General features: G+C 50.3%; 1 protein-coding gene across 1 annotated transcript in view; it reads right to left on the bottom strand.

Moving 5' to 3' along the window:
- Positions 1 to 8,518: 8,518 nt before the first annotated feature.
- Coro2b (coronin 2B) overlaps positions 8,519 to 10,990 on the bottom strand; it is a 136,459-nt gene continuing 133,987 nt past the window's right edge. Inside the window, exon 12 of the mRNA XM_027926044.3 lies at positions 8,519 to 10,377. Coding sequence (XP_027781845.1) covers positions 10,246 to 10,377 — 132 coding nt within the window. The 3' untranslated portion in view covers positions 8,519 to 10,245. The remainder of the gene's footprint in view (positions 10,378 to 10,990) is intronic.

Here is a 10,990-nt window from a genome sequence, read left to right as displayed (position 1 = left end):
GAAAAGAAAAGCTGATGTCCTTTTTCTTATGTGGTTGATTTTTTTTTTCTTTCCAGTACAGGGAATGGAACCCAGGGGTATGCCCCGACTGAACTATATCCCAGCTCTTTTTAATTTTTATTTTGAATTTGTAATCCTTCTGCCTCAGGCTCCCAAGTCACAGGTGTGTTCCATTGTAATTGGCTTTATATGGTTGGTTCTTAATTTATGACTGAAGTTCAATCACTAATAGCCAAAGAGTACTGACTTCACAGAGAAAAACTTGGAGAAAATGTTTACCCTGGTGATAGATAAGAAGTGGACAGTCAGCACTTTCGGTTGTCTCCTGGGGTGATCCTACACTGTGACTTTACAGGTGATTGGTTTGAACTCCATCTTAAAGCTAGGGGAACCTCATGCTTTCCCTGAAGAATTCTGGGAATTCCCTGGAGTTGGGTTTCTCCAGGTCAACGCTGACTCTAAATTTCCTTCTTGGTTGTCTTGTGACCACACCTTTATTCCTATCTCAAAATTGCCTCAAATATTGAAGACATCCCCCTCTCTTTGATACTCCTTATAGTTCACCTACTATAGACAAACGCTCTACCTCTGAGCCACAACCCAGCCCTAAAACAAAACCCTACAAAATTTTAAAACAAAATCTGTTCTTTAGAGCTTCCCCAATTTCCCACCTAATAGGGCGTTAGCTTCTGGCCTTATTGCTTAGAATTCTGGTTTCTTCTTTGTTCTTCTCCTCTCCAAATTCCTGATCATTTCTTAGAGATTTTTAGCAATCTTTGTTTTTTTCCTCCTAACCCGTATCTTCTGGGCCTCACCTTCTACCCTCAGGGGGCCTATCAAGGTATTTGCCTAAACAAAGACACTTCCTTCCCTAAAAAGAACTCTTGTGCTACCAGATAAAATAATAGCTTCTCTTGTCTGCTACAACAATGACAAAATGGCCAAATTGTGTTTATTCTTTGGGAAATCTGACTGAGAAACTGATGTGACTCCATTTTTGAAAACAGCTTCTACCTCAAGGCCTGTCCAGAGGGAGGGGGCATGACCCTTGTCCTTGGAAAAATCCACAGAGCACTCCTAGGCAGATAGCCGCCCTGCTGAGTTGTTTGTCTGTAAATAACAGGAGAGATCCTCGGAGCCAGGTGTCCCTGACCCAATCAGGCTAGGTGAGGACCCATAGCAACCCCCTAGCAACCACCAATCAGCATGAGACAGGGAAAAATACCTGGGATGCCAGATGACCCTCCAGTAGTTTATGGTGGTTGATAACATGTTGGGAAACCACATACTCCCCTCGTGGCCTAAACCAATCAGTTCAAAGGAATCCCCCTCTTGTACTGACCAATCACCCCTACCCAACTTGTTCCCGCCAGTGAATGTGCTAATCAATGTTAAGAGTTATTGTTTGACTTTCCTTCGGTATGGAATGATTTGCTGTGTGATATTGTGACGCATAGAGTATCTCCCCAAAACCTATAAAATCTCACTGAACAAAGGACCAGGACTCACTCCCTGGGACCGCTGTATGGGAAATAGTTGTGAGTCCAGGCTCGAGCTTGCAATAAAGACTCTTGTGTGTGATTGCATCGGATTGGGCTCCTGGAGGTCTATTGGGGTCCCACGAATCTGGCATTACATGACAATATATGGGCCTTCTGGCCAACGGAAAAGTCAACAATTCTCCTGATGAGGGAGTTTTTACCCAGGGTCTATCTGCACCTGATGCTCACAAGTTTGGGGGGGAACCTAGGTGGTTCTATTTTATGATGAACAAAAGCAGAGTTAAGGAACTGGATCAAAGAAGTTCTGAGCTAGCCCTTGAACCCAGATCCCAGGTCATTCAATAATCTCTGTTTGGGGAATTTTTACAAAAATGGGTAATGTGTTTTGAGCATGAATTTGGTGTCCCAGTATGGAAGGTCAAAAGAGACATGGGTTATTTGTTAGGTAGGTTTTACATAAGTGCTGGAGGAAAAGATAAGCTGTCAGCAGATGCTTTTCTGTGTTGAGACTGAAATGTTATCTCCCCAAGATAACCATCTTGAAGCTGTTAGGGAAGATCCAGCAGGGCAGCCTTGGAAGCTACCTCCTAAATCCCTTTCTCCCCAGTCATTCCCTCTCCCCTCCCCTCACCCACATCCTGTCCTCTCAGAGGCCCAGTTCCCATTCCCCACCGTCCTCTGGGAAGCCATCCGTGACAGCACACGCTGACTGAGTTCTCTCTCCTGGGAATCTCCTTGACAATTACTCTCTGCTTTGCACCATTAGTATGTTCTAGACCAGTGGCTTTCAGATGTTGTTGACTGCAGCCCATAGTCAGAAACATTTTACCTTGCCTCCCCACCCCACCATATTCTCTCTCTCTCTCTCTCTCTCTCTCTCTCTCTCTCTCTCTCTCTCTCTCTCTCTCTCTCCTTTTTCCTTTGGTACCAGTGATTGAACCCAGGGATACTTAACCACTGACCCTCATCCCCAGCCCATTTTTAATTTTTAATTTAGAGACAGGGTCTTGCTAAGTTGCTTAGGCCCTAAATTGCTGTGGCTAGCTTTAAACTCGTGATCCTCCTGCCTCAGCCTCCTGAGCTTCTGGGATTACAGGTGTGTGCCACCATGCTGAGCCACATTCTCTTCCTAAACACAGAAATATACATGTAATAAAAATGTCTCATTCTGATGCTTTCAAGCCCCACATTCCCAGCAGACAGCCAGACACAAGGCTCTGCACACTTACTGGCCCCTTCCCAGCCTCCTCTTGGCTTCTGCTGAAGCCCAAGGCCCTCTGCTCCCCCCACATCATACCAGCTGTTGCCCTTCTCCTTGACTTGGGGCCTGCTGTTGTTCCCTCAAGGTCTTTCTCCCTCTGAGGGGGGAAAATTGGATCCACTTCAGGACCTCAGAGGTCCTTCTTCTGCCCTGTGCAATTTGGGTTGCTCTGAGTCAGTACTCACCACACTGAGCTGGATTTCCTGACCCACGCATCGTTTGCTTCCCTCACTCACCCAAGCTCCTGAGGCCAGTATCTCAATCGGTTTTATATCATTGGCATCTACAGTAGCATCATTGTCCAGTGAATGTTAATTGAAAATTAACAAAAGAATGATGTTCTCTAGTCTCATGTCATCATTGATTAAAATTCTTCCATTCCATATGCTCCTAATCTCTCTGGCTATTTTAATGATCCAGTTATATATGTGTGTGGTGGGGGGAGGTGGAGAAGGTGGACTTGGGAAATCATAACAGTTGTTCATCCAATAGTTCCTGATGTACCTCCTTTCCAATATAGTCAGTGGTATTCATTGTCGCAGGGAGGATGAGGATTCCAATAGCTGGAATGCATAAGTAAGCAAATAGTCAATGCTCAACTTATGAGTTTTGAGGCAGATTTTCAAAACTCCACAGTGGGTTAGGAGTGTAGCTTTGTGATGGAGCACTGACTTAGCATGTGCAACGCCTTGAGTTGGATCCCCAGCACCACAAAAAGATTAGATAAATAACAAATAAAACTTCATGGCAGAGATAATAGTCTTGAAAAACCAATGCATTTGATTTGAAGAGAAGAGCCTGATGCCCAAGAAAGTAGGCCCAAGGGGTTAGGTCTCAAGCTATGGGTTAGAATAGGGTGGGTGAGGAGCCAGCATATTCCCCAAAGACAAGATTAGAGATGGGGACACCAGGTGGAGCTGGATCAGGTCAGTGGGTGGGACCAAACCTGGACAGGTCAGGAAGGCAGAATCAGCATCAAGAAGACCCAGGAGAGGCTGAGGCAGCTCCCATTGAGCATCTGTGGCCACCTTGGCCTGTGTCCATATTCACACGAACTGTCAACTCACTGGGGGAGCAGGGCCCTCTCTGCCAAGGTCCAACAGAAGTGACGCCTGGCCAGCCCTGAGTTTGCTCTCTCCATCCACTACCCACGTGTTCTATAGCTCTTCTGGTCCAGAGGGCAGTGGTGATGTGGGAAGGAAGCCCCAGCATCTGCGCCTGGTGAATTAGACAGAATAAGCCCAGGATTCCGCCCCAAGGAAAGCAGTCATGGCAGGTCCTAAGGCTTTACATGGGTTTAGAGTCTTTTTAAAATCAAAGAATATGCCAGGCGGGGTGGTGCACACCTGTAATCCCAGCAGCTTGGGAGGCTGAGGCAGGAGGATTGCGAGTTTAAGGATAGCCTGGGCAACTTAACAAGAGCCTGTCTCAAAACATAAAAAAGGGCTGGAAATGTAGCTTCATGATATAGCACTCGCCTAGCATGTGCAAGGCCCTGGTTTGAATTCCCAGTACATTAAAAAAAAAAAAAAAAAAAAAAAAAGCCCCATGGGGCAGGCAGGCAATATCATTTCAGTGATAAAAGGACACAAATTTTCTAAGACAGCCCTTCCTCCTTCAGGTAGCCCAAAGGGCATTTGCTAAATAAGGTGCAGCCAACATGGTTCCAAATCCCCAGTTAGTGGTGATTTATAAGAAAAGTATAAAGTGCTGTCCCTGCCTCTGTGGAGCACTCCTGGGGGTTCTCCTGATGTGTCCCTGCCCACTCCCTTTTCCCTGCTCTTTTCCTCCCTCCCCTGTCAAGGTCCAGTCCTTCACTCAATAAGTCTGCCCTGACCACTCCCAGGCACTTGCCATCTCCCCACAACCAGACCTAGTTTCCCTGCTTGACTCTTGCCCTCCAGTTGCCTTCAGTCAAATCAGCCAGAGGGAGGTGTCCATTTCTGCTTCAAGCCCTCCAGGGCTCCTTAACAGAGTCCAGCTTCCCTTGGGCAAGGATTCAGGGCTCCCCTGGGCTCCCCTAGGCTGGCTCCACCTTCGTCCTCTGTGCCCTGAGCCATACCAGTGCTTGGGAAGCAGAGAGCTGGGCAGATTGCTCCTGGTTCTCTCATCAGTGGCTTCCTGAAGACTGTGTGGGCTGCAGCTGGTGAGCCCCAGGGCTGGGCTGCCCTGGGCTCTGACCACCAGCTGCAGAGATCTGGCCGGGACCCCTGTCCCTTTCTTCCCCTTTGCTTTCCAGCTTTCTCTTCCCTCGCCTCCTCCTCAGTCCCCAACCTCATCAAATTTCAGACTCTCCAGGCAGAAAAGGCCCCTCCCTGTCATTGTCCCTGTGGGAAACTGGTCAAGGTCATGGAGCAGGTCAGCGTTGGTCTGAGACGGGAAGTCAGAGGAAGCCTCAGTCGCACATCCTGCCGTGTCTGCAGCCCCCTAGGGAAGGAGAGGCAAGCTGCCTCCTCTGGCTCCCTCCAATGCTCCCTGAGGACAAGTGACCTCCAGGCCAGCAGAAGGCTTGGTGCCTCCTTGAGAGCTTCCCTCCTCCTACACCTGGGGTGTTTTGGATCCTGGCTGCTCTGGGTGTCTGCTTTGTCATGAGGCCTGGTGCCTGTGGTTGGGTCATTAATTCTGGGGTGGGTGGGAGGTGGCAGAAGGGACTCAGCTCAGAACAAATAAGCTGGATAGAAAGGCCATAATCTGCCACCTGCTGGCTGGATTCAAGTTTCTAGCAAATTCTTCTTGATCTTTAAATCTTGCTGTAATTACGGTGACCTTGAAATCCAAGATCTCTGTCCTTAGTATCCCTTCCTCCATCCTCCCACCTGAGGCCCAGTCTGTTAACTTGGTGCACACCAGCAGCCTACCCACCCCAGGGGGTTTATTTATGAAGGTGGCTCTGGCAAGGGCAGTGCTTAATCCAAAGGGACTACATGCTAAGGGCCGGGAATTCCAGGCAGGGTCACAAGCCAGGTGTGGGGAGGGGACAGGGTGCTCCAGGACAGTAGCTTCCTAGAACCTCAGGCTCTACCCTGTAACTGCTCACCTTCTGTCTCTGAGTAAGGCTGACCCATTTGTGCTTGCTAACAAATTGAAATTCCAAGGAAAGACAGGCGGCAGGTTGATCCCAAATAGGAAACACACGTACATGAGGGAACAAGGAGGTTCTGCCAGCATCCCAGACAGCCCCTCTTCCTGCCCCTCACTGCAGGTCTGCCGGGCCTCCGAGGGATCAGCTAGTGCTTCCTGTGGCCGAGGTGAGTAAAGAGTCTGCCTCTGCTGCAGGCAGCCCGTCACAGTCACCACCGATTTCGAGCTGGAGGACAGGGTGGAGCTTGGGGGGGTGTTTTCAGTATGAAGTCATTTCCCACAGTGAAGGAGCAGCCACGTTCTACACGGTCCACTGGCAGTCTGGGATACTTGCCCAGTAGCAGGAGAGTCTAAAAATGCCCAAACCCATCTTGGGATCTCAGGAAACTGGCTGGAAGACAAGCAGGGAGTCAGCAAACTCCAAAAAACAACTGCCCATTCCAAGCTGAGCCCAGCCAAGAGCAAAGCTCATCCTAGCTCTCGGGTAACTCTGCCTGGAGATGTGATGGTGCCCACAGACAGACCACCGGCCGGAGCCGCTCAGGGTCAGGCCCAGCACCCAGTATTGAGTAGGTTCAGCTGCTTGGTATGAGTTAATAAACTAAGTTGGAAAACCAATTGGGTATCAGGGGGCTGGATAAGGAATTCTAGGCATGCCCAGGAAGGCACCCTTGCTAATAGCAGGGGTAATAGGGGCCTCTCCATAGATGGGATGGGTCTGGAGTTGAGCCTACGATATCTTTACCTAGGGAAAAGAAGGAGCAAACACCTCGGGGGGAGCATGGCTACAGAGATGGTTCAAAAAGCCACAAAGGGCTTGCTTGCTTACATCTTTAAAGATATATGGTGGGCAAGGCCATCATTGGCAGAGGGATCAGTGTAACAGACCAGGCAAGGAATATATCCTACCATATGAAGAATTTAAGGACAAGGGGCAACCATTGGGAAACCAACGAGTTTTTCAATAAATGCAGAAATGTAGTTGGGAAAATAAACTACTGAGGGGAGAGGGAGAACAAGTTGAACTCTGACCTTGGACAGTCTAATAAGTAATGATTATCTAGGTGCTGTGGTGCATGCCTTCAATCCCAGCAACTCAGGAGGCTGAGGCAGAGAATTGTAATTTCCAAGCCAGCCTCAGCAACTGATGGAGACCCTGTCTCAAATAAGAAGGGCTGCAATGTAGCTCAATGGTAAAGGGTCCCTGGGATAAATCCCCAGTAATAAAATTAAATACATAAATGAGTTACCCAATTGGGCTCAGATTTGGGGAAAAGGTGGGATAGGTCAAGAAGACAGATTACCTGTCCATATATTCACTTGTTCCCCTGGGCCCAGATTGGGGGAAGCCTGTCAAGGGACTATCTCCATCCTCCCAACATCTAAGGAGAAGGAGCTTATGAGGGCCAGACTTCCACTGGACTCAAAATTGCTTTCAAATCCAGGTTTTGTCAATCAATCTCAAGCAGAACCTCTAGGAGTGTCTTTGTTCACATTTATGTTCAGCAGAAGCGCTTTCTGGCACCTAAGCCCGTGGGAATCTCCCTGTCTGCTTTCCTTTTCCTGATACAGTTGTTTGTACCACTTGATCTGGGCAATGGGTGTATTTGGGGATTTGTCCCATCCTCTCAACTGCTGGTATAATGGAAACCAGATGTAGACCAGGAAGGGACCCTAGGAATTGTCCACATCCCTTATTCTGTAGATGAAAAATAAATGTTGCCCAGAAAGAAAGAGTGACTTAACATCACACAGCTAGTCAGGACCAGGACTGGGCCTGGACTTCTGCTTGGTGTCTTGCCCAGGACTCCTCTGCAGCCCTCTATCATCTCCTCCTTGACCCTCTTCTCTAAGACTGACACTGTTTTCTTCTGGCTCTTTTGAGTTTCCTGTGGTGGCTTTGCACCTGTCTTCTGCCAGACAACCTTGGCTTGGTGACAGAGTGTCACCAGTCTCATGATATGATGGCACGGGGTGGGGGGGGGCGGAGGGCTCCAGAACAGCTGTATCCAGCTCTGGGCCTGACTGGGGACAAGGCATGTCTCCTTTGGTCCTGGACCCAGGAGATCCATGTCCCCAGTCCTCTCACCCCTTACAATGGCTGAATGACCTTGAACATGTCACTGCTCAGCCTGACTGTCCTTGAAAATGGGAATATATCCTGTTCCTCTGCTGTGAGAATAATGTGTGTCGAGTGTATGGAATTTGCTTTGTAAACTGTGAAGTGCTGTTCCAGTGTAAGACACTGGTCTCCCCAGAGCCCAAGACAGAGCAGAATAACTATGGAACTATTGAGTAACTCTAGGATGATAGTTCTCAACTGGGGGCGATTTTGACTCCTCTGGGGGCATTGGGCAGTTTCTGGGAACATTTAAATTATCACAACTGGGTGGGGGTTTCTGTGGCATCGATGGGTGGAGGTGGGGCTGACTGCTGAACCTTTTCCAATGTACAAGACAGCCCCCATGGCCAGGGCTTGTGTGGCCCCCCAAACCTGTGAGGAATGAAGATGCAAAAGCACATCTGTGGTACAGAGCTGGGTTCTTATTCCAGAAGGGCAAAGGAGCTGTGCGTGGGGAGTTGACCATTGAGGTACCACCTGACCAAGAGCAGGAACCACCCAGGGTTAAATGAGATGGCCATGCCCAGCTTTGATACATTGAAAACATTTTATTTCAACTCTATCCTTGGGAGGCAGCATAAATAATCACAGAAGACCACAAAGGTCGATGGGAGAGAAAAAAAAGCGCCAGAAGTGTGAGACGAGATGAGCTGATGCTGCCTGGCGGCGAGGAGGGACCAGGAGACCCTGCTTCAGCTCTGGGAGGGTGGGGGGTGTCAAGGAGAGGCCCAGGGCTGGGGGCTCACCCCTCCCAGCCCCCTGGAGGGCCAGTGGACAGGATGTTCTGCAGGGTGGCTGAGGAAAAGCAGGTGGAGTGTCCTGGATCTAGCAGATTCTAGCCAGTGGGAGAAGAGTGGACACCCATGTCTTGATCCCCAGATCTCACTCCCAAGCTGTGACTTTTCTGAGAACAGTGCTTTGGGGCTCTGTGGGTGGTGGACCATGAGAGGAGACAAGGAGGAGAAGGAAAAAAGAAAATGTGCAGAAGACCAAGTGAAATGTGGCATCCCAGAGTGGTGCGCCCTCGGGCCATCGCCCGGTTCCCACGTCTGCACAATGGAGCCTGTGAGGATGGCGGGATCCTATGTGTGAAAGGATGGTGGCGACTTGAAACTGCGGCACTGATGTGAGCGGCTGTGGTCAGCTGTGGTCGTTCTACGTGCGTAAGGCTGAGAGTGGCTGAGAGAGCGGTGGGGAGAGACACAAGCAGAACATCCCCAGAAGCCATTGGACCCCTGCTCCGCCTGCCCCAGGACGAGCTCCACCCTTCTCAGCCTTGGCTTCCTCCAGGAAAGAGGCCTCATCTCAGATGGAGTCCCCTGAGGGCAGGGTGAGAGCAAGGGGGTCTGGGGCCCCCAGCATGGGGGGTCTCCACCAGGCAGTGTGGCACTTTGGCACTACTGGTGTGGGACAGACGGTAGAAGTGGCTTCCGGTTCTCCTTCTGGAGAAGCCTACAATGGGATTGGCATTCGATGCAGTGGGAAGGGCCCTGGCCTTGGGGCCTGGACACCAAGGGTCCTGGTCCTGGGTACACTGTTGACCTGCTGGGTGATTTAGTAGGTCTTGTCCCCATTGCAACCCTCAGTGCTTTCTTTGACAAATGGGGACACTAATCCCTACCCTGGCTGGCTCACAAATTAACTGGGGAAAGGGTGTGCAAGAGCTTTGAAGAGACTCACAGGGCAGGCAAGGGGTCATTATGGCCTTGGAGAGCATCCTCTTCATTCCCTGAAGACAAGGGGCAGGGGGGAGGGGAGGAGACAGAGGGGAGCCTGCCCCGGCTGCCCATGTCAGGTGAGCCAGGGCTGCTGGGACTGCAGGAGGAGCCTGCAACCCAGCCCTCACTCTGTGCTTCCAGCCGTGATCCTGGGCAGGCCTCTGTTGAGTGCTGACATGTCCTGACAGCCCCCTTGGCAGGGGAAAAGTTCAAGTTCTAAGTCAATCAGGGATTCTGCTTCCCCCTCTGCTCTCTCGTCTGAGGAAGACACCTCTCAAGGAGTCTGTGGTCCTGACCCAGAGGAGAAGCTTGGCTCCTGGGTGGCAGGAAAAGGGGCTGTCAGCGGGGGAAGGGGTCTCCAGGAGAAGCTGGGGCTAGTGTTAGCGTGAGGTCAGGAGGTCAAGGGTCAGCTTCCAGTTCTTGAGGCAATAGATGGGGGTCTTCAGGCTGGCCCCCCAACTCCAGCCCTGGCTCTGTCTCTGGGGTCACTGGATAAAGGGAAGTTAAGGGATGAGTAGAAACAACGGAGAGATCGGCTTAGAAATCAGCCCGGCTGAGGAGCTAACAGTTTTTGGGGCTGTTGCGTAAGTTTTTCAGTTCCAGCTGTAGCTGCCGAATGCGGATGTCCTTCTGGGCCAGCTCCTCTTTCAATCGTCGAATCTCATCCTGTTGCCGGAAGAACATTCGGAGGAGCTGGGGTGGAAGAAGAAGAAACAGAAAGCCACGGAGGGCCCGGGAGAGAGCAGGTGAGAAGGGATTTGGCAAGTGGGTCTCCAGATCCCCTGCCTCCCAGGCTTCCATTGCTCTCAGTCCTGGGCAGCCCGGATCCATCCCCATCCACCTTTCACCCTCCAAGCTCAGCCATGGCTCCTAGCTTCCTTGTGACCTAAGAGAAAGGCAGGCGCCCACCGAGGAAGGTGTGGGTCCAGCCCCGCAGTCTAAAGTGAATCTAATGCTTTTCTTTATCATCCTGGATGGAAACCTTTCTAAGATCTTTTTCATCCTTCTCTTCTTAAGGAGGCTCAGGGTTCAGAACGGAAACTAGTTTTTGGTTTGATTGTGGTGCTAGGGATGGAACCAGCTCCTGATGCATGCTAGGGAAGCTCACTACCACTGAGCTACACCCCAGCCTTGGAATTTTGCTTTTAAAATATGGGACTATGACAAGGTACCAAAGTTTTCACTGAGAGGTGATTCCTTCACTGGGTGGGCACGGGCCCAGCATCAGGTATGTTGGCAGACTTTCACTCAATTGACTCCCTGGATTGACCACTTTCTTCATTTCCTCTATAAAACATACTGACAG

The sequence above is a fragment of the Marmota flaviventris genome, chromosome 2 (assembly GCF_047511675.1).
Source record: "Marmota flaviventris isolate mMarFla1 chromosome 2, mMarFla1.hap1, whole genome shotgun sequence".
NCBI classification, from domain to species: Eukaryota; Metazoa; Chordata; class Mammalia; order Rodentia; family Sciuridae; genus Marmota; species Marmota flaviventris.
This window is presented reverse-complemented; position numbering and strand designations above follow the sequence as displayed.